Source organism: Petaurus breviceps, unplaced genomic scaffold, assembly GCF_028583685.1.
Source record: "Petaurus breviceps papuanus isolate PSGF00001 unplaced genomic scaffold, PetGlider_PUasm1.0 64, whole genome shotgun sequence".
In the NCBI taxonomy this organism is placed as follows: Eukaryota; Metazoa; Chordata; class Mammalia; order Diprotodontia; family Petauridae; genus Petaurus; species Petaurus breviceps.
In genome coordinates this window covers 8,522,931-8,547,326 of record NW_027186428.1, presented here as the reverse complement: position 1 = coordinate 8,547,326, position 24,396 = coordinate 8,522,931, and the positions used below count along the sequence as shown (strand labels likewise).

At 36.6% G+C, this 24,396-nt stretch overlaps 1 protein-coding gene across 4 annotated transcripts in view; it reads right to left on the bottom strand.

Moving 5' to 3' along the window:
* PACS2 (phosphofurin acidic cluster sorting protein 2) overlaps positions 1-24,396 on the bottom strand; it is a 325,422-nt gene that overhangs the window by 57,320 nt on the left and 243,706 nt on the right. For all 4 annotated transcript variants that reach the window (XM_069103870.1, XM_069103871.1, XM_069103872.1 and 1 more), the window contains 2 exons: positions 23,474-23,584; positions 21,663-21,771 (listed from right to left, as the gene is read on the bottom strand). In XM_069103870.1, coding sequence (XP_068959971.1) covers positions 21,663-21,771; positions 23,474-23,584 — 220 coding nt within the window. The remainder of the gene's footprint in view (positions 1-21,662; positions 21,772-23,473; positions 23,585-24,396) is intronic.

The following is a 24,396-nucleotide window of genomic DNA, read 5'->3' as shown; positions in this document are numbered from 1 at the left end:
AGAGAATGGATTGAAAAAAGGTCTATATAGTTTTGGTCATCATAAAACTCCAGGAGGGTCAGAAAAAAATACATAGGTAGGTGCACGCCATGACTGGTCTTTTCCCCAGGGCAAAAAAGGCTTGTTTATCAGAGCAAACATGGTGATACTAAAGTTGTCTTTCTACTTTACATTTTTTAAATTATAAAAAAGAAGTCACTTCCAGGAAGTAGCTCCTCTCCCAGAACACAGAGCCTTAAAAAAAAAAAGCAATGACCTGATTGCTGTAGAAGCAAGAATGCAGGATGAAAAAAAAAATAGGCTAAATTTGTTATTCTTTCTGCTTAGAAAGTTTAGAGTTATATCACATTTTCAAATACACCAACCACTTGGGGAATGGCATACTATGCAAAGTTTGAGTAAATCAAACTTTCAACTTCAGAACGATTCTCAAATTATTTAGGAAAAAAAACTAAGGAAACAAAGTAGGACAGAAAGAGACTCATTCATTATTGTAATTCAAATGAAGAGCTTTCCTTATTCTCTGGGCAAGAAGAATCAACCTCGGTTGAGGATAAAATGGTAATCTTATTGTAAAAGGCATCTCAGCGCTGAGAACAGAGAATGTTCTCATAAGCTACAATTAGAAGAATTCTTTGTGGAAGAAGATCATTTTTATAACAGAAAGCTAATAGTGTGGCTATTTACTCTGATAGGTGATGCTAAATTCCACCAGTCCCATCTGCCCACTACAGAGACCATAACTTATTACAGTTATAGATCAACATGGTCTATACTGGCATCTGAGTAATTCTCTGAGGTGGGTTGAAAAGATTTGATAACCACAAAATGGTACAGGGTGACGCTCTTCATTCTTCATTCTGAGTGCGGCAAGAGTGTGAGAGAAACCAAGGTAGGGCAAATAGAGCAGTACAAATCTAAAAGGCCTTTTAAATTTCATTTATAACTAAGAACTAGGGAAGTAAACAAAGTAATTAAATCCATGTTTTAGGCCTTCCAGGAATTCATCCTCCAGGCTAGAATTCTCTAATATTCTCTCTCTCTCTTTATAGTACTACTGTGGCAAATATTTTCCCACATCAAATTGGGAATCATCATTACATACAACTCCTAGTAGGTATTGATGTATGTATCTACCTATCTAAAAGAGCTTCTCTGTACTTCAATCAAAACTTTCCAGCTCACCTAAGAGAAATACTTAGGTAACAGTGCAGATTATCAGTATCAAGTCTTTATCTGTGGTTGACCTTTGGAGAATATAGTTTATCTCAAACTCTTCTCTTCTTCCTAGGAAAATTAAAATAGTAGATTTCTTTGTTTTCTGATTCCCAAATGAGCTTGATGTAAAGGCAAGAGGATATTTTACTGAAAAATTCCAGCAGCATTAAGTCTGACTTTTGGGGTTCCAAAGATATCCATACATGTTTTTCCAGTGGAATGAGTTCAAAATTTTTATAAGTTGCTCTTTTTGCAAGCGGATTTCTATGGTTTAGAATATGGGGGACAGAAATAAGGTGAGTTGTCTTGCTTTCAAATGACATAACAGCTCTGTGAAGTATAACTACAGGAGATGAAAAATTATGTAATCTTTCCTTTTTATTTCTTACATAAAATAACATCATTCATAAGACTTTTTCCTGCACCTTTCCCAAACTAACTGACTATGGTATTACACATACTTTCACTTTCACAATTTAGACAGTGAAACCAAACCAGAAATTGGCTGACAGTGTAGTGCTCATTAGTTTATACCCTAGAAAGGAGATAAAATATAGACTTATTTTGTGGCAAAAATAATGGGAAGGGGCGGCCAGGTGGCTCAGCGAGTAAGAGCACCGGCTCCAGTGTCGGGATGACCTGGATCAAATCCGGGCTCAGATACTCAGCACCACACCCAGAAATAATAACTGGCCGTGTAACCTTGAGCAAGTTACTTAACCCCGATTGCTTTAAAAAAAAATAATGGGAGCACCAAGACAAAAAATTGATTTTGGAATGCAAAGTATAAATTAAGTATCCCAACTTGCAAAAACTGTTAAACAAGACTTAAAAGACCAGCCTGGGGAAAGCACAAAAAAAAAAAAAAAAAGAAGGGGGAAAATGTACTTAATGAGATTAATACCTTAAGGTAAAATCAAAATGAAAGTTCTTTTTCCTTTTCAGAAAGCCACCAAAAGAAAAAAAACATACGTATTATTACACTTAAAAGAGAAAACAACTCATCAATTAAGAAACAATACAGTCAGTTTCTTGGCTACCTTTAAAAAGAGACCTTTAAATCTGAATCCTTAAGCAACAGAATTTCCTGGAGCTATCACACCAGAATGCCATTTTTCATCATTCTGGTTATAAACCTCACTTTCCCTGGAATTAGTACTTTGTCTTTTGGACTTAAAACAATCCTTAAATAAGCTTATCCATAAGGTTTAATGAATTTTTCATTAAAGTACTTTGAGAACTTTGAAGTGCTATATAAATGTTAGATGTTATTTTCATGTATATAGGTAGATCTTATTCATCTGACTAGATTGTTATTTCTTTGAGGGCAGGACCATTTAGAGCAATATGAGATACTTGGGACAAAGGAAAATAATTAAATGTATTGATTTATATAATAAACATTAAACTTTTTACATCTTTAACATTTCAAAAATATGTAGTATATCCTTTCACATTACCTATTTTACACAATTTCGAAATGAAATCACAAGATTTTGACAATTTTCAATTCATCATGAAACTACATTTTATCACATGGGCTATTAAGTGTACTTTTAACTTTTTTCAAATCTAGATGTGATTATAAGCCACAGATTTTTAATAGTACTTAAATTATAAGAATTCTCAAGCCTTAAGGCATGTTTATCTCCTTCTTTTGTGTACATTTCTTAACTTTTCATGACATATGACATAGTGTATGTAAAGACTGTGTTGCAGTTTTCCATATCCATTTGGGAATTACTATGATTCTAGAATTATTCTGCTTCTTACTATATCAGAATATTTATCAAAGTTTATAATTCCCTCAAAGGAAATAAGACTTCCAGACCTACTGGGGAAAAAAAATCCTTAAAACATTTTTGGGGTGGATGTTTTATAGTCTGATCAAGACACCCAGATCTTACAGGAACTCCTGGGTGTCTGATAACATTTTTATTTTAGTATAGCCTTGAATGAGCAGATGAGTTTCATCAGTAAAAATTACCCTTTCCCAATTTTCAGTATTCTAGTTTTTATATATTGTATTGCTTGTGACAAGTGCTATTTTCATAGCAATGATGAGGTGAGGTTAAAATTTTTTTTAAACTGGTCTTCTCCATATATTGTTTCAATTTCAAGAAGCTTATGTTACACTACAAGAGGAAGCAATAACAAATACTTTTGAGGCCAGTTCCTCTGAAGGCCTTTGCTTTGTCATTTCTGAGGATTAATTAAACTGTTTCAAAGTAAAAGTTAGTCATTCTTAGTGTCATTTTTTATTTTCAATGCACTCTGTGGGCTTGAATGACTCTTTAAAAAAGGTTGATTTTCCCACACCAGTATCTTTAAGAGCTACATATCTTAAGAATAATAAATGCTCCTTTTTCTTTAAACAGATAGAATTAAAAATAAAACAAAAGCAGGCACAAAATACATATTTGTGGAACATAATCTAGTACTCAACGGAGAGAATAAAGTTAAAGGTGAGAAAACTAGCTCAATCTGGTTTTACCTGCTCAAGGTCAGATGTTCTAGGTCAGCCTAGTGTAAGGAAAAGCCTACCTGCATAACCAGTGCTGTTCTAAAATGAAATGATTAAAAAGTCTCAGCCTTAATCACTCCCACCACCTATCACCTTTGTTCCTATACAGATGCTAGTGAACAAAGATGGAGAAAATGTTGCAACTGTTATAATTGGGTCTACTAAAATTTTATGTTTGTTGTTTAGTCCTTTTAGTTGTATCTAACTCTTCATGACCCCATTTGGAGTTTTCTTGGCAAAGATACTACAGTGGTTTGCCATTTCCTTCTCCAGCTCAATTTACAGATGAGGAATGGAGGCAGAGTTAAATGACTTGCCCAGAGTCACACAGCTAGTAAGTGTCTGAGGCCAGATTTTAACTCAGGAAGATGAGCTTTTCTGATTCCAAGTCCAATGTTTTATTCACTGTACCACCTAGTTGCATTAAAAAAAAATTGTTACATCACTTCAACTGCTGCTATCAATTCTCAAAGCCCTCACTGCTGTTAGTTGATATTAACTATACCTTCCTTATCAACTTACTCTCCTATTCTCCATGGTGGCTTTTCCAAACCTTTTATCTTTTCTCAAACCTCCAATGGTTCTCCCTCCCCCAGCCTCTTTGCTGAGAACCTTTCCTCATATTTTACAGAAAAAAACTGAGGTCATTATAAATGCTTTCTCCCCTATTCCTTATCTCATTTTCATTCACATGTCTTCCATCACTATCATGTCCTTCACTCCCATCTTCCATGACTAATTAGTCTTACTCCTTATCAAGGCTAACCCTTCTACCTGCTCAAGCAATTCCATTTCATCCCACCTCCTTCAACAGACTGGCACCCAGTCCCCCATCCACTTATTTTTAGTTTTTCTCTGTCTACTGGCTGCTTCTCTAATGCTTATAACAAATATGTTCATGTCTCCCCCAATCTGTAAATAAAAACAAAAACCATACCCTGGTTCTTCCATTATCTAATTTGTTGCTAAACCTTGAAAGGGCAGACTACAAAAGGTACTTCTACCTACTTTCCTCTCACTTTCTTAACTCTTTTCAATCAAGCTTCCAACCTTATCATGCCATCAAAACTGTCTTCTCTAAATCTTAATCCAATTGCTTAATCCCCATTCTTCTACTCTCTGCTACCTTTGATTAGTGATATGAAATTCAAATAGAAATAGATTCCAGGTGGCCCATATTGACTCAGAAAACCTCCAATTAACATTATCTATGTTGTATTGTATTTTTTATTCATATTGTTCAAATTTCCCAATTTTAATCTGGTTTTGGTCATGATGGGGATTTTTGCTGGTCCGTGTTGGGACAGACCTGATTTGACACCTCTGATATTGATTACAGTCTCCTCCTCAATAATATCTTCTCTCTAGCTTTCTGAGACACCACTCTCTCTGGTATTCCTCCTATTTATCAAATCTCTCCTTTTCAGTCTCCTTTACTAGAGTCTCATCAAGATTGTGTCCTTTAACCCTAGGTTCCCTACAGGGTTCTGTCCTGGGCCTTATTCTCTTCTCCCTCTATACCACTTCACTTGGTGATTCTATTAGCTCTCATGGATTTAATTACAATTACCATTTCTAGCTGATAATTTTCAAATCTACCTACTATGCTGCAGCCTCTTTGCTAACTTCTAATTTTGAATCCCTAACTACCTTTCAGACACCTCCAACTGGATGTCTAGTAGCCATCTTAAATTTTAAAAAACTAGACTCAGTAGCTTTCCACCTAAATCCTTCCCACCCCATCCTACCACCCTCCCTTGTTAGTGTGCAGTGCTTCTTAAACTATGGGTTTTGACTCACAGTTTAAGAAGTGCTAAAAGGGTCGAGAGTGTAAAAAGTTTAAGAAGCCCCAGTAGAGAGGACAATATCATCCTCCCAGTCCCTCAGGCTTGCAACCTAGGAGTTATGCTGGACTCATCACTCTCCCCTCCTTGTCCTCCAAACTCCCATACAGATAGTCTGTTGCCAAGGCCTATCATTTTCACCTTTGCAACATTTCTAAAATATACCCTCCACCATTCTCTCCTCTGACAGGTCAGGCCTTCCATCACCTCACACTTAGCCTATTTCATAAACCTATCAATGGATCTGCTTACTTTGAATCTCTCCTCACTCTCCAATCCATCCTCCATTCAGCAACCAAAGTAGTTTTCCTAAACTTCAAATCTCAAAAAACTCCAGTGGCTTCCTATGGCCTCCAAAAGCAAATACAAAATGCTCTGGTTGGCGTTCAAGGCCCTTTACAACCCTTGCTTCTCCTACTTTCGCAGTCTGCTTATTGCCTGTCAGGTACTGTCACTGGACTTGTAGCTGTGCCACAAATGAGAAACTTCATCTCTCACCTCTGGGCATTTTCTCTTAATGTTCCCCAGGCCTAGAACGCTCTTCTTCCTCATCTTCTTCTACTGACTTCCTAAAGTTCCTTTTAGTCTCAAATAAAATCCCATATTCTTTTTGGAAGTCTTTCCCAAACCCTCTTAATAGTAGTGACTTTCCTCAGTTAATTATTTCCTATTTATCATGTATACAACTTGTCCGCATATATTTGTTTACATTTTGTTTCTCTATTTAGATTGTAAGTTCCTTGAGTATAGGCAGTTTTTTTGCCTCTTTTTTTTTTTTTTTGTATTCCCAGCACTTAGCCTGGTACATAGTAGGCGTTTGATAAAAATTTATTGACTAACTGAAAATTACTGCTTGTCCCAAGTAATTTGCACACCACATTATTTCCACTATGTTCCATAATGCCTTGCAGTAGTAGGCATTCAACGAATATTTTATTGACAATGTTTTAGAATGTTATGTGTGTTGTTTTGCTAAATGGATGCATTCCTGAAAAGGAAGGTAGCGTTATGGTAAGACCACTATGTTGGAAGACAGATTTGGCTTTTAGTACTGATTCTACTAAGTACTAACAATACGTCACAACTTCTTAATTCAAATCAACTTAATTCAACCGGGTAAATGTTTATTAAATGACTATTTATGAAAGTTACTATACTAGGAGATAGGGCCTTAGTTTTCTCAAATGATGAATAATAATACCAACTTAACCTATTCTCAAAGGGCTGTTATATTCTCAAAGGGAGAATGTACATAAAAATGCTTTGAAAGTTACAAAAGCATGATAGAATTAAGTCAAAAATTTTGTAAGTTTCTGTCCTGAAAATTTTATTTTTAAGAATACTTTATTGTAATTTATTATTGATCTTTAATTGGCAGGAATTCCTTGTACTTTAGGCTTTAAGATTTCTCTATCATTATCAAGAAATGAATGCTTTTCAAATTATTTAAAAGCTATAGATTATTTATTAATTTATTTATTATTTATAAGGGAATATTGAATTCTCTTAGAAGTGAAGAGTCCTTTTATGAAGTACTCTAAACTTATCCGGATCATCATATCAGGTATTCTACAAATGTGGCCTTAAGTGCAAAGAATACTTGGCAAAAAAACATAATTCTCTGAGCTAAAGGTGTTAATTGGAAAGGTACCAACTTTTCTTCAGTTACATGACACCATTTTCTTTTCTTTTTAATTAATTAATTTTTAGTTTACAACATTCATTTCCACAACCTTTATGTTTCAAACTTTCTCCCTCTCCCCAAGATGGCATGCAATCTGATACAGGCTCCACATATACATGCATATTTAACATACTTAACATATTTTCACATTAGTCATCTTGTAAAGAAGAATTATAACAAATGGAATGAACCATGAGAAAGAAGAAACAAAACAAGAAATAGAGAGAGAGAGTAAACAGTATGCTTTGATCTGCATTAAGACTCTATAATTCTTTCTCTGGGTGTGGAGAGCATTTTCCATCATGAACCTTTTAGAGTGGCGTGACATTGTTTTCTTTGGAAGAGACAAAACAGAGGAAATGAAGTTAGGATGTAAAAAGATGAGAACTTTGCCAAATGTATCTTAATGAGAAAATTCCAACTAGGGAGGAATTAAAAGCTGCAAATCTAAGAAGTTATATTTGTATTACACATCTGTTTGGTAAATACTAATGAAGTTGTGGCAAGACTCAGAGGACTTGCTGTTTTCCTTAGTTTGTTCTCTAAGTTGGAGAACTTGCCCAGACTATTCTCTAGTTTGATCTTTATAGAATTTTATAACCTGAAGTCAAAAGCCCAAATGCAAGATTTTACATATTCTGATGCACTTCTACCTGAAGTTAATTTTTATTATAATGACTCTAATCAGTACTATGCACTACTGCACTCCTATTCCACAAACTGCTAAGCCAAGCTGGAAAAAAATCTCAAAACCATTCAGATTGGGTCCACTAAAACTTTACATTACTGAATTTCAACTAGGCCCTCACTGTGGCAAGTTGATTCTTTATAGCTCCCATACATTGCAGCAGCAGCTTTTCTTAATTTTTTCATTCTGCCTTTTCATTCTTTCTAATCCTGCTAGCTGAGAACCTTGTTTCTTATTTCTCTGAAAAAATTGAGCCCATTTACAGAGCTCCCTCATTTCCCTCTTCATTTCACATTACTCAGATGCCTTCCCCAACTATCTTTTTCTTCACTCATTTTACAAAGAGGTGGACTTTCTCCTTGGCAAGACAAACCTTTTTCCATGCACAAGTAATCCCACTCTATCTCATCTTCTCTAGAACAGTGCTTCTTAAACTATGGGTTGCGACCCTATATGGGGTTGTGCAACTGAAAGAGGGGTTCACAAAAAAATTTAGCAATTGTAAAAGGTTTCTGAACATGCAAAGAGCTAAAATTAATTAAAAATCAAACACATAATGAATCCAAGGTGTTTCTGGCAGTGCTTACCCATGTAGCAATGCGCAATTTCACTGCAGTCTTGGTTCTGAACATACAACATGCATACTTTCCTTCCATCTCTATTAGCTATCACCCTATATCTCTCCTCCTTTTGTGGATAAATACCTTGAGAAGTTTGTTTATAATAGTCACCTCTGTTTTTTTTTTAACTTTCTTCCTAACTCTGTAGTTTGGCTTCTGCTCTCCTCATTTAACAGACACTGCTCTCTTCAAAGTTATCAACAATCTCTTAAAATCATCAAATCTACTGGCCTTACTTAATTCTCATCTTTCTTAACTTCTCTGTATAACCTTTGACACTGTCAATCACCCTCTTGTCCTCCATACTCTTTTATCTAGACTTTTATAACACTCCTCTCTCTTGGTTCTCTTCCTACCTGTTTTAACCACTCCCATAACTCCTTTGCTGGATCTTCATCCCTCCTAAACATGGGGGTTTCCTAAGGCTCTGCCCAGGGTTCTCTTCTCCATATTACTTCATTTGGTGATCCAATAACTTCCCATGGCTTCAGTTATCATCTCTATACAGATGCCTCTGAGATCTACCTAATGTAACTCCTGACCTCATCTCACATTTCAACCTACTTATTAGATATCGTGAACTGGATCTCCCACAGACAGTTTAAAACTCAGTATGTCAAAAACTGAACTCATTGCCTTTTCCCCAAAACATTCTCCACTTCGTAACAGTTTAATTACTGCTGAGGGTATCACCATCTTTGTAGTGACTACACATGGAATCTAGGAGTCATCTTGATTCTTCTTGTTCCCCCCTCCTTCTATGTCTCCATATCCCATCAGTTGTTAAGTGCTCTCATTTCTACCTTCTTTACATTTCTTATATGTGTTCCCTTCTCTTCTCTGACACTTCCACTTCCATGGTGCAGCCCCTCATCACTTCACATCTGGACTATTGCAATAGCCTTTTGGTTGGTATCACGCCTCAAGTCTCTCCCCACCCCAGTCCATCCTTCACTTAGCTGTCATGCTGATCTTTCCAAAGAGTCACTTCCTAAATGTTACTTCCCCTATACAATAAATTTCAGAGGCTCCCCATCACCCAACCTCCAGGATCAAATATAACATTCTCTTTGGAATCAAAAACCCTTTATAACCTAGCCCTATCTATTTTTCAAGTCTTCTTACACCTTATTCCTCTCTCAACATACTCTGCAATCCAATGACACTGGCCTTCTTGCTGTTCCTTGCATAAGACATTTCATCTTGACTGAGCATTTTCACAGACTGTCCTCAATGACTAGAATCCTCTGCCTCCTGACTTCCTTTAAGTTCCATGTAAGAAGATGACCTTCTATTAAGAAGCCTTTCCTAGTCCTTCTTAATGAATGCCTTTCTGCTATACTTAGTTTATCCTGTCTTTATCTTGTTCATACATAATTGTTTTCACATTGTTTCCCTCATTAGATCATAAGCACAGTGCCTGGCACATAACAGAGTCATTAATAAATGCTAGCTGGTTCAAAGACCAAAGTGTTAAAAATGATTAAATAATGACATTTTAAAATCATAGGCTTTCTGAAAACTTAAATTCAGGAAGTACTTCATAGCTGTTGAAGGACTGAAACTGGTATCAAGCTAGAATGTCAAATAATACAAGTACCTGAATAATCATAATTATTGCTGAACTATTGGGATACTCTAAGGTGTTGTGATGTTCATAAAAACACCACCTATGATAAGATACTCTTCCACTGGTTGCAAAAGAATTTCTTGATATACCTACCAATAAATACTAACGATAATACAAATTTGGCTCTATATTTCTCCCCTTAAAAAAATTCCCTTTTAATAAAGAATTTTTTTTAAAAAGAGAATAAGGGGCGGCCAGGTGGCACAGTGAGTAAGAGTGCCGGCCCCAGTGTCGGAAGACCTGGGATCGGTTCCAGGCTCAGATACTTAACACCCACACAAAATAACTGGCTGTGTAACCTTGAGCAAGTTACTTAACCCCAATTGCTTAGGGGCGGCCAGGTGGTGCAGTGAGTAAGAGCGCTGGCCCCAGCGTCAGGAGACTTGGGATCGGTTCTGGCCTTAGATACTTGGCACCCACACAAAAATAACTGGCCGTGTAACCTTGAGCAAGTTACTTAACCCCAATTGCTTAAAAAAAAAAGAGAGAGAGAGAATAAGAGAAAATGACTAAAACAATGTATATGGAAAGAACAGAAAAAAGTGAATCTTGCAAAATAACAAAGAAGCAGCATGACTTGAGAGAAGACATAACAGAAGACACCCACACCCCATCCACTTTCAGGAGGTGGAAGGTCAACATAGATACCATATATTGCACATATTTTTAGACTTTTTTGATGTACTGATCAGTTTCATGCATATTTTTTCCTCTTTTTTTTTTTTTGGTCTTAAAAATATTATTTGTTGACTTCCAGAAGCCAAGATGACAGAGTAAGAAGGAAATTTCCTTAACTTTTCCATATCCACCTCCAAAAAACCGTAAAATAGCACCCCAAAATGAATCTTGGAATCGCAGAGCCAGAAAGACAAGGGGAAACAATCTTCTAGTCCAAGAAACTTGGAAGGTCAGCAGGAAAGGTCTGTGTTACTCATGTAAAAGGTGAGCACAGTCCAGGACAGGAAACATCCCAGTAAGCCAGCAGCAAGCCCTACCTGAACAAACCAGTAGGAGCCCCTGAGTCCCAGTATAGTGGAGCATGCCAACACCAGGACTCTCCATGTGCCTCAGCATAGTCAAACAAAAGGCTAGCTCTAAGAGCCTAACAGTGCTTCAGCATAGGCCCAGGCAAACAGGTGGACGCCAATGCCTGGACCCTGTAAATGCCTAAGCAAACTGGTAGACACCAGTGAGGGGATCCCTACATATCCCAGGAAAGCCAGATGAATGGGTAGATGCCAAAAGGGGGAAGCCCCACAGGCCTCAGTAGAGGGGCAGACCCTAGTTCGGGGACCTGCCACATGCTTCAGCATAGCCCCAGGCAAACAGGAGCTAACAGAGAGACACCAGCACTGGGATTATGGTTCAGCACCAGGTAAGCTACCAGACTCATATGACCTCCAGAAGAACCAGCCACCTCCACCATAACCCCTCAGTAGAGCATCAGGGTTCCAAGTGAGCCTCTGGGCAACACCAGTATAGTACCAGGTGAACAGCCAAGATCTGCAGCCCTGGCACAAGAAGCTTGGGACAGTGTTCCTGTCACCCCAGGAGCAGAGTTCAAATTTAAAAGTCAGGATATAAGCTGGAAAAAAATGACCAAAAAACCCCCAAACCAACAGAAAAAGAATCTGACCACAGAAAGTTATTACAGTGACTGGGAATATCAAGACACAAATTCAGAAGAAGACAACGATATCAAAATAACTATGACTGGGGTGGCTAGGTGATGCAGTGAATAAATAGTGGAGTCAGGAGGACCTGAGTTCAAATCCAGCCTCAGACACTCGACACACTTACTAGCTGTGTGACCTTGGGCAAGTCACTTAACCCCAATTGCTCTGCCCTCCCCCCTCCAAAAAAGCAAAAAGAAAAAAAAAACCAAACTCCAAACAAACAAACAAAACCAACTATGAGCAAAGACCCAAAGAAAAATGGAAACTGGTCTCAAGTCAGGAAAGAACTCATGGAAAAGCTCAAAAAGGAACTTAAGATTCAGAGAGGTAGAAGAAAAAGTGAGAAAAGAAAAACTGGCAAGAGAATTATGAAAAAAGAGTCAACAGCTTGGAAAAAGAAAATTGCTTAAAAAGTAGAACTGACCAAATGGAAAAGGAGATATAAAATCCAGTGAAGGAAACAACTTCTTAAAAAGTACAACTGGTCAAATGGAAAAGGAAGTACAAAAGTTAACTTAGGAAAATGATTCACTGAAAATTAGAATTGGGCAAGTGGAAACTAATGACTATGAGACATCCAGAATCAATCATGCAAAATCAAAAGAATGAAAAATTAGAAGAAAATGCAAAATAACTCATAGGAAAAACATCTGAATTAAGACTACCTGAAAGCTATCATCAAAAAGATGGCCTGCACAGCATCTTTCAAGAAATTATCAAAGAAAACTGCTTTGGCATCCTGGAACCAGAGACTGAAATAGTCATTGAAAGAATCCACTGATCAACTCAGGAAAGATCTCAAAATGAAAACTCCAAGGAACATTATAGCTATATTTCAGAACTATCAGATCAAGGGAAAAATACTGCAAGCACCTTGAAAGAAATGGTTCAAATATGAAGGAACTACAATCAGGATTACACACAACTAAGCAGATGCAACATTAAAGGATACAAGGTCATGTGACATGACATTTTGAAAGGCAAAGGAGGTAGAATTACAAAGAAGAATCACCTACATGGCAAAACTGAGCATAATACTGCCAGGGAAAAAATAGTCATTCAATGAAATAGAAGGATTTCAAGCTTTCATAAAGAGAAGACCAAACTGAACAAAAAATCTGATCTTCAATATCAAGATCCAAGAGAAGCATTTTTTTATAAAGGAAAAGAAAACACAAGGAATTCAGCAGAGCTAAACATCCTCACAAGTGAAGATAATGTTTGTAATTCTTAAGAAATGTACTACTAATACTGGAGCTAGAAGGAATATACATAGACAGAAGGTATGAGCATAACGTGAATTTGAGGTGAACAAATGGAAAATTAAGCGATGAGAATGAAGAGTACACTAGTTGTGGAAGGAAGGGTAAAGTAGAAGAGTGTAAATCACTTTACCTGAAAAGGCACAAAAGACTTGTTATAGTGAAGGGGAAGATGGGAGGGTGGGGGATGGACATCACTTGAACCTTAGTCTTATAAGAACTGGCTCAAAGAGGGAATAACAAATAATTAGTTGCACGCAAACATCTATCTTACCTGACAGAGGGGAGGAGAGGAGGGGAGGAAATTAAGTAAGGGGAAGGGTGGACTGACAGAAGGGAAGGCAAATGGGAAGCCATAGACAGAAGCAAAACACTGGTGAGGAGGGAAAAGGTAAAAGGAGAGAGAGGAGAGAAAGGATGGAAAATAGAATGCAAGGAAATACATAGATAGTAATCATAATTGTGGATGTGAATGGGATGAACTCTCCCATAAAATGGAAGTGGATAGCAGAGGGGATCAAAAACCAAAATCCTGCAGGAATATATTAACAAGAAGAACAGCTGAAGCAGGGTGACACACACAGAGTAAAGGTAAGGGGACTGGAGCAGAATCTATTATCCTTCAGCTGAAAAAAAAAAAAAAAGAAGCAAGGATAGCAATCTTGATCTCAGACAAAGCAAAAGCAAAAATAGACCCAATTAAAAGAGATAAGGAAACCACATCTTGCTAAAAGGTACCATACACGATGATGTAATACCAATATTAAACATGTGCAACAAGCGGTATAGCATCCACATTCTTAAAGGAGAAGTTAAGTGAGTTACAGGAAGAAATAGACAGTAAAACTATACTAGTGGGGGACCTTCAAATGTCCCCTCTCAGGAATTGGTAAAACCAACCAAAAAAGAAAAAAAAACCTAAGGAGGTGAATAGAACAATAGAAAGGTTAGATATTACAGTCCTCTGAAGAAAACTGAAGGACAACAGAAAATAATATAGCTTTTTCTCAGCAGCACATGGCACCTACAGAAAAACTAACCATGTATTAGGGCACAAAAACCCTAAGATCAAAGGCAGAAATATTAAATGTATCCTTTTAGAATCATAATGCAATAAAAATTACATTCAACACAGAGCTATGGAAAGATGGATTAGAAATCAATTGGAATAAGTGGATCATGAATTGATGCTGAGTGAAGTGAGCAGAACCAGGAGGACATGGTTCAAAGTAACAGAAACACTGCGTGATGACTAACTTTGATAGACATCTCAGAAATGCAAGAATCAAAGACAATTCCAAAAGACTCATGATGGAAAACGCTAACCACATTCAGAAAAATAACAATAGAGTCTGAATGCAAATTGAAGATTAATATTTGTTCTCTCTCTTTTTTGTTGTTTCTTCTTTCTCATGGTTTCTACCATTGGTTCAAATTCTTCTTTTTAAAAAATATTTATTTATTTTTAGTTTTCAAAATTCATTTCCACAAGATTTCGAGTTCCAAATTTTCTCCCCATCTCTCTCCTCCCCTAGCCCCAAGATGGTTTGCATTCTTCCTCTTCCCCCAGTCTGCCCTCCTTTCTATAACCATCCCCCCATCCCCTTTCCCACTTATTTTTTTGTAGGGCAAGATAGATTTCTATACTCCATTGCCTGTATATCTTGTTTCTCAGTTGCAGTAAAAACAATTTTTAACATTTGTTTTTAAAACTTTAGAGTTCCAAATTCTCTCCCTTCTTCCATCACCACCCATCCTCATTGAGAAGGCAAGGAATTTAATACAGGTTATACATGTATAGCTACACAAAACAATTCCATAACAGTCATGTTGGGAAAGACTATAGTTCTCTCCATCCTATCTTGCCTATATCTTGCTATATTTATTCTATTCTCTCCTTTGACCTTCTCCCTCCTCAAAATGATTTGCTTTTCACTACCTCCTCGCCCAATCTCCCCTCCCTTCTTTCATCCCCATTCCTCTTATCCCCCTTTTTATCCCCTTCCTCTTACTTTCCTATAGGGTAAGATGCTCAGTTAAGAGCGTATGTTATTCCCTCCTTAAGCCAAATTTGATCAGAATAAGGTTGACTCATTCCCTTTCACCTCCTTGTTCTTTCCCTCTATTGTAAAAGCCTTTTATATAATTTATCCCATTCTATCTCTCCCTTTCACCTTCTCCCAATATATTCCTCTCACCCATTAATTTTATTTTTAGATATCATCCCTTCATATTCAACTCACCCTGTGCCCTCTGTCTATATACATATTCCTTCCAAATACCCTAAAATTGAGAAAGGTTTCATTAGTTACAAATATCAACTTTCCATGGAGGAATGTAAACAGTTCAACTTTTAATAAATCCCTCATGATTTCTCTTTCCTGTTTACTTTTTCATGTTTCTCTTGAGTCTTGTATATGAAAGTCAAATTTTATATTTAGCTCTGGTCTTTTCATCAAGAATGCTTTGAAAAGGGGTGGCTAGGTAGCGCAGTGAATAGAGCACTGGCCCTGGAGTCAGGAGGACCTGAGTTCAAATACGGCCTCAGACATTTGACACACTTATTAGCTATGTGACTTTGGGCAAATCACTTAACCCCAATTGCCCTCCAAAAAGCAAAAAAAAAAAAAAATGCTTTGAAAGTCCTCTATTTCATTGAATATTCATTTTCTCCCAGAAAAATTATACTCAGTTTTGCTGGGTAGGTGACTCTTGGTTTTAATCCTAGCTCCACTGACCTCTGGAATATGATAATATTCCAAGCCCTCTGATCCCTTAATGTTGAAGCTTCTAGGTCTTGTGTTATCCTAATTGTATTTCCACAATACTCAAATAGTTTCTTCCTGACTGCTTGCAATACTTTCTTCTTGATGTGGGAACTCTGGCATTTGACTATAATATTTCTGGTGGATTTCTTTTCTTTTTTTTGGAGGGGGGAGGGCAGGGCATTTGGGGTTAAGTGACTTGCCCAAGGTCACATGGCTAGTAAGTGTTAAGTGTCTGAGTCTGAATTTGAACTCAGGTCCTCCTGAGTCCAGGGCCAGTGCTCTATTCACTGCGCCACCTAGCTGCCCCAGTGGTTTCCACTTTGAGATCTCTTTTAAGAGGTGATCGGTAGACTCAACTTCTAAACAATATAAAACACGTGGGAGTCTACCTGTTAAGAAAAAAACAGGAACTATATGAACACAATTACAAGACACTTTTCACACAAATAAAGCTGGATCTAAACAACTGGGAAACTATTAATTGCGCATGGACAACCGAGTCAATATAAAAAAAAATGACAATTATTGCTTAAACTAATTTACTTAGTGCCATACCAATCAATCTACCAAAAATTATTTTATAGAGCTAGAAAAAATTACAACAAATTTCATCTGGAGGAATAAAAGGTCAAGCATACCAAGGGAATTAATGAAAAAAATGCAAAGGAAGTTTTCCTAGCAATAAAAGATCTCAAATTATAGTATAAAGCAGTAATCATCAAAACTATCTGACACTGGCTTAGAAATTGAGTGGTGGATCAGTGGAAGAATTTAGACACAAAAGACAGAGTAGTAACTGACCATAGTAACCTAGTGTTTGTTGAACCCAAAGACTCTAGCCTCTGAGTTAAGAATTCACTATCTGACAAAAACTGCTAGGAAAACTGGAAAATAGTATGGCAAACACTAGGCACAGACCAACATCTTACACCATGTATCAAGATAAGGTCAAAATGGGTACATGATTTAGACATAAAGGGTCATACCATAAGCAAATTAGAAGAGCAAGGAATTGTATATCTGTCATATCTATAGGGAAGGAAAGATATATTACAAAGTTATATTACAACATATAAAATCGATAATTTTGACTATATTAAATTTAAAAGTTTTTGCACAATCAAAACCAATGTAACTAAGATTAGAAGGAAAGCCAAAAGCTGGGAAACACTCTTTACACAAAGTATCTTTGATAAAGGCCTCATATGGAGAATAGAGTTAAATTTATAAGAATACAAGTCATTCCCCAATTGATAAATGGTCAAAGATATGAACAGACAGTTTTCAGAGGAAGAAATCACAACTATCTGTAGTCATATGAAGAAGTCCTTTAAATCATTTTGGAATTAGAAAAATGCAAATTAAAACAATTCTGAGGTATCATTTCACACCTATCAGATTGGCTCATATGCCAAAAAATGAAAATGATAAATGTTGAAGAGTATATAACAAAACTGGGGCACTAACGCAATGTAGGTAGAATTGTACACTGATCAAAACATTCTGAAGAGCAATTTGCCCAAAGATACCCTTTGATCCAGCAATGCCACCATTAGGTCTGTATCCCAAGAAATCATAAAAAGGGAAATGTGAAAACATCTTTATAGTAGCTCTTTTCATGGTGGCAAAATATTGGAAATTGAGAGGATGCCCATCAATTAAGGAATGGCTGAATAAGTTGGGCTATATGGTTGTAATGGAATACTACTGTGCAATAAGAAATGATAAGCAAGCAGTCTTCAGAAAAACCTGGAAAGACTTGTATGAACTGATACAAAGTGAAATGAACAGAACCAGGGAAAAACTGTACATGACAATAGCAACACGATGTGATAATCAACTATGACATAGCTTTTCTCAGCAACACAATGATCCAAGACATTTCTAAGGGACTCATGATAGAAAATGCCATTCACATCCAGATAAAGAACTTATGGACTCTGAATGCAGATAGAAGCATATTTTTTTTCACTTTTTTTGGGCTTTGTCTTTTGGTTTGTTTCTTATTTCATAACTGTCACTAATATGGAAATATGTTTTATGCAATTACACATATATAACCTCTATCAAATTGATTACCATTTTAGGAAGCAGGAAGGGAGGGAGAGAGAAAAATTTAGAACTCAAAATCTTGTAAAAATGAATACTAAAAATTGTCTTTACACATAATTGGGAAAAAATAATACTGAATATTAATTGTCAAATATGATGGCTCTCAGGGAGGGAGAGGGTCTGGGATACTAGGAAAAATTATGGTAATGTAAAAAACATTTTTTTTCAAGAAAATACACTGGCCGATAAGAGTTTGACTTGGTAGAGAAAGAACTTCTTTTTCATCCCTTTCCAAAAGGCTTCCCACTTGAGACTTCTCACTGATGATAGTAAAAAGTCTCCTTGGAATAGCAGTAGCTAATGGAAGCATCTCTATCATGCACTGAGATACACACTGAAGACAAAATAGATGCTTTGATTAAAAGCAGCTTCAGCACTCTATAAGGAATCCAGCAGAGAGCTACACTATATATAGAGGGAACTTTAACTCTGGCTGTCCAGTAGCTACCAACTGAGAAAAAATATTCTCCAGTCCCTCAAATTTAATCCAAGAAACATGAGGAGAGTAGCCAAGTACCTTCTGGCCACCCAACCTGCTACTGTGAACAGAACTGGAAGAATGAGCCTCAGACCCTCCATCACACCAATGAAGCCACTATTAGCAAGGGCTTTATAGAACACATTATTCTTCCTTATGGACTCCATGGTTTAATCAATGTACCCATTTTATTGAAAAGAAGATCTGACATTAAGTCCATCAGCATCACATTCACTGGATTTTATATCTCCCATATTGCTCTCAGGCTTGTGATATCATAAAAAGCTGAAGTGGACATTGGTTTTTATCATCACACCCCAAACTGGGTGTGCTGGGGTTGGGTGTCCTTGATAAATCAGCACTATTCCTAAAAGGGGGAAGATTTTCCACTCCAGCCATTCACTGCATCTAGTCTTTAGGAGGATTTATTTGATTAAGATAGATTACTAGGGGTGGCTAGGTGGCGCAGTGAATAGAGCACTGGCCCTGGAGTCAGGAAGACCCGAGTTCAAATCCGGCGTCAGACACTTAACACAAAAACTAGCCGTGTGACCATGGGCAACTCACTTAACTCCAATTGCCCTCCAAAAAGCAAAAAAAAAAAAAAAAGATGGATTACTTCTGGATATAATCCTAGCTGACCCTCAGCAACATTACCTTATTCTATTCTCTGTGCATGGTTGCCTAGTACTTAAGGTTTTTGTCTTCTCAGAAGGTTCTGTACAAATCAGGAAAATGGTTCACATCCCCCTTTTAATTTGTAGGAATTCTTTCACCCAAGGATGGTTTGGACAGCTCCTTCCTAGAAAGGTTTTGGGGACCAAGTGGTAGAACTACTGGGAAGAGTTTTTTTTAAAATAGTATGTGGGAAGTGAAATTACCTTTTACAGTCATAATGAAAGGGGGCTCATTTAGAGAAAGGGAAGGTGGGGTCCTTGGGCTAATTTGGTGATTTTTAGTGCACGTAGAGCCTTCATCCAATCTCATAGAATATTTCTGTCATATCTGTCTAGGTAGTGATAGGAAAAGAGATGTAATTCAGGATAATATATAAACCTTTGTCCATCTATTTAAGGAAGAGAAAAAGAACAAGATTTTACCTTATAATTCAGTCCTGTAAAAATAGGAAAGTGGGTCAAGATAAGCTCTTCTTTCTTTTTTCTTTTATTTTGATTTCCAGTTAGAGTAAAAGAATTCCAAAGAATTTGGTCCTTGATATATTAGGAAAAAGAGTCCCTGATATGGTTAATGGATTTTTCCAATCATGCAAATGGTACTCAAACATTTTGTCTGAAATAAATACGTATGTATGGATGTGTGTTTATGGACTAGCTTCTTCAAAAAAATTATCTGAATTCAATTATAAGGAGCTTGTATTACCAACAGAAATACAGAAATAAAGGAGCAGAGAGCATTTCTACTTTCCATATCTGTGTAGCTCCTAATTTTCCTCTGAAATATGTGTACAATGATGTACAAATGGGTCAGGACAAACAATAATTCTGATATGGTTTCATCAGAAAGTGAGCTCTTTGAGAGCAGGGATTTTCTTTTGCCTTACTTTGCACTCTTAGATCTCAGCACAGTGCCTGAAACATAGGAGGTTAATGAATGCTTATTGACTGACATTATTTTGTGACAGAAATGGTCATGCTTCTTTTGTCACAAAGCTAACTCAGAACATCTGATTTTGACTAGATAAAACTGAACTGAGTAGGTATTTCCACCTTTGTTTAGTTCTTTGTTGATTGACAGCTGGATTTCAGATTGCACAAATCTATAGAATTGTTCCCTTTTGTTATGTTTTTAATGAAAGGGTTTCACTTCAAGGAAATAATTTTTGATTCTTTTTCTTTCTTTTCAAAAAATTCTATGGCAATATAGAAAACTCCAGATACTGCATCCAGAGCAATGTAATATAAGAGTTCTAGTTCTTAAACAGTACATTTTAACAACTGCTAGAGATTCTCAAACAATTACTAGTGTGGACATGGTCAGGCATTTTAAGGATCAGTAAAACTCATAATGAAACAGGATCATTCACACCAAAATGCAAAAGAAAATGCAGGCAAAAATAAAAGACAACACCAATAATCGAAAAATTTTTGTTGTGAAACAACCTAATTAATCCTCAGAAAAAAAGTAAAGACCTTCAAAGGAACTGGCTTCTAGAGGGGTTGTTATTGATCCTCTGTAGTGCAACATAGGGCTCCTTGAAGTTGGAAGCATATAAAGACTGGTAAAAAAATTTTAAAAATATCTGTTAATCTATGAAGAAAAAATACTTGTCACAAGAAAATAATATAAAGACTGTGTTTCTCAAGATGGAAAAAGGTCATTTTTCCTGATGAAATTCATCCAGAAGAAGCCCACTTGTGCCTATAAGATCTGTATCTGCGTCACAGTGCATTTACCTCAAAAATGTTTTGGGGATTTCTTCACTTCCAAGACCTCTGGAAGTATTGTTCTCACAGAGCAAATTAGAAACTTTGGTAAATATTCTGATATACTGAGAAGCATAATAGTTCCAGAATTATAAAAATTCCTAAATGGCCATGGAATACTGCAACAAAACCTTGGACTATGTCACATGTCATGAAAGGTTAAGAACAGAAGAGGAGATAGATCTAAGGAGAGATAAATATTTTTTAATGACTTGAAAATTCACATGATTTAAAGTTAAATGAAAACTGAGGAGCTATATAATCAAGGCTAGATTTAGAAAAATGGATTGTTTACTAAAATTACACTTACTCTTCTATGGATATAAGTATGGTTTAATGATCAAAAATTAAAGGATGTCTCAAAATTTTGTAAATTCAATGTCATATGTACAACAAGTCGTTAGAGAAAATGGAGGACATTACATATTAAAACATTTTGAAAATGTAAAAAATTTCCTGTATGATTTAATACATTTTAATTATTATGCTTTATCCCAAGTAATTTGCACACCACTCTATGTATTTAGTTGTGCATCAGGATGGTAGGCTTGGGGCACGTTTCCTTGGGGCACATATACTACAAAGGAAAAAGTCAGCCCAAAGAAAGTTTATTATTTTGGATCACTCTGTTTTCAAATTTTATTTACGTATGTTTCATTGCATTTTTTTCGCCACACTGTCATTTCTAGAATAAGGATAAATAACAGATTTTACCTCTTTTGCTTATATGTCAACATAGCTTCTGCAATTGGTAACTGATGGGAACAGTTAGCCCCTGCAATGTACTGTGTTATTCTGGATACAATATCTGGGATTTCCTGAACTGCAAGAGAATGAAAAGGACATGCAATCAGGATTATTCCTGAGTAAGGATGTACAAAATTTACATGCTATTAATTTTCAATTCAGTAAAATTTATTAAGCAAACTACTATATGCCAGGTATTGTGCTAAGTGCTGGGGATACAAGAATAGGCAAAAGACACTCCTTGCCCTCAAGGTGCTAATCGAGGCAACAAAATACACACACACACACACACATACACACATACACACACACACATACACACACACATACACACACACACACACACACCAAGCTATATAAAACTGAAATAATTAATAGTGGGAAGGCAATGGAATTAATAAGGGTTGGAAAAGCTTCCTGTAGGAGGTAGGATTTTAGTACATACTTAAAGGAAACCAGGGAGGTCATTAGTTAGAACAGAGTAGTTAGAGCATTGTAAACATGAGGGACAGCCAGAGAAAATGAGCAGAGTTGAGAGATGGAGTGTCTTGTTTGTGGAAGAGCAAGTATGCCAGTGGATGACTGTATCTAAGAGTATGACTATCAATGTAAATAAGATTACCAGTGGAAATATTGAGTAGCAGCTGACTGAGGGCAAGGATTAGAGATATTCACACGTATAACTTCAATGGGGGTTTCGAGCTTCCCTTTACATGCAAATCAAATTAGTGCTTACTTTTTCAACTAAACAATCAACAAGCACTTTTCTGGACTTCTCTATCATGTCCTAGGAACTTCCTTCTGGAATATCATTTCAGACCTTGAACTCATAGCTCACCAGTACTCTCTGCCCCTGAACTCCCTCCTTCTGATTGGAGGCTGTAGAGCTCCTTTTAGGATCTCCCTCCACTGAAGGAGGGCACTGAGGCCAGCTTTGTCTTCATTTGTTACCCAGCTGCACTGCTCCTCTGGACTTCTCCCTGATGCCCCAGTGACAGCGACAGGTTTCTTAACCCCTAACATTTCAACCCTCCCGAGGTTGGGAAAGATAAGTTTGTTCAGTATATGCTGACTTGAGATATATACAGGACATCCTCTTTGAAATGTCCAGTTGGTAATCTGTGACTGGACTCATGAGAAAGAACAGAGCTAGAAATATAGATCTGGGAGTCATATGCAATGAGATGACAACAAGACCCTTGAGAGTTGATGAGATCACCTCTAGGGAAAGTGCAGAGAGAGGGAAAGAAGGTCTATCACAGATCCTTGAGTTAGGGGGTGTTATACGGAAAACGGATGAGTAAAGGAGACTGAGAAGGAACAATTAGTTAAGTAGGAAGAAAAATGGGAGAGTAAAAGTATCATGGACATCTAAAAAGAAAAGAAGTCGTAAGTATAAGGAAGAGGGCCAAATGAAGTAAAGTGATCACAAAGGATCATGGTACAGGACACACCATCAGATTTGGCAATTAAGGTTACTTTGGAGAAAGAAATTTCAGTGACCATAGCTTTGAAGCACTGCTAAGGGGCTTTGGGGGAGATGTTATCAAAGGTAGGATCTTGTGATACTATTCTAATGGTCAACTAGAATTTGTGAGAAAAGATGTGATACTGAAGAGAAATATAGGAAAGAAAGATGAAAGTCTAGAGGGAGATCTATGTATGTAGGGCCTTATAAAAGCAATGTCTTTAATATTTCCTATTGCTTTGCATTTTTACCGATATATAACATTCATGTCATTTGCTGCATCAGCGCTTGATATGGAAAAACTTCTTACCAGCAGTATGTGTTTCAAGTTTACTGAACAAATCCCTCCAGGCCAAATCCTGGAAGAAGTTGTTATACCGGTGATCAACAGAACCAAGATATTTAGCCACTGGATGAGAACCTAGAGCAAAGAAAATGAACTAAGAGTCACTTATGAATATTAAATACAAATTTCATGTGCATAATGGCATTTGTAAAGAAAGAGGGATTAAATGGCTATCTAGCACACCTAACACTGTGACTGCTCAGGTTAGATTATCATGCTCACGTTCATTTTGTCTTCTCCAACTAGTCTTCTGGAAGAAGCTCTTTCCTATACAATTTATAATTCTCAGAGCTCAGTAAAAAATGAGAGGCACCAAAGTATTACTTTCTTTCAGTAGATCAATGGACTTTATACTCATTTTTGGAGTTATAAGAGAAAATGTGAGATAGGCCAGGTCTTTTTTTTTTAATAAGTACCATCTGACAGTTAAAAAGTTAAGTGTTTATCACAACAATATTTCTACTCAGATCACAAATAAATGTGTTAATACCATTCTTAGTTAGTACAAATATAAAAAAGTGATTCTACAGAAAAAAGTGAGAATCAAAGCTCTTAACCTATACTTATCCACAAACATTTATTAGTTTACTATGCTCTCTATTTGTGCTTACTATGTGACAGGCTGTGTTAACTGCTGGTGATAAAAAGAAATAGTAAAAACAGTCCCTGTTTTCAGGTAACTACATTTAATGGGGGAGACACTATATACATAATAGGTACATGAAGGCATATAACATATGAGGGTGCATGACAGTTGATTTAGAGGGGAAGGAATTAGCAGCCAGGGGAACTGGGATAGGCCTCTTATAGAAGATGGCACTTGAGCTGAGTATTAAAGCAAACCAGATATTCTAGGATACAGGTGTCAAACAGGTATTCTAGGATAT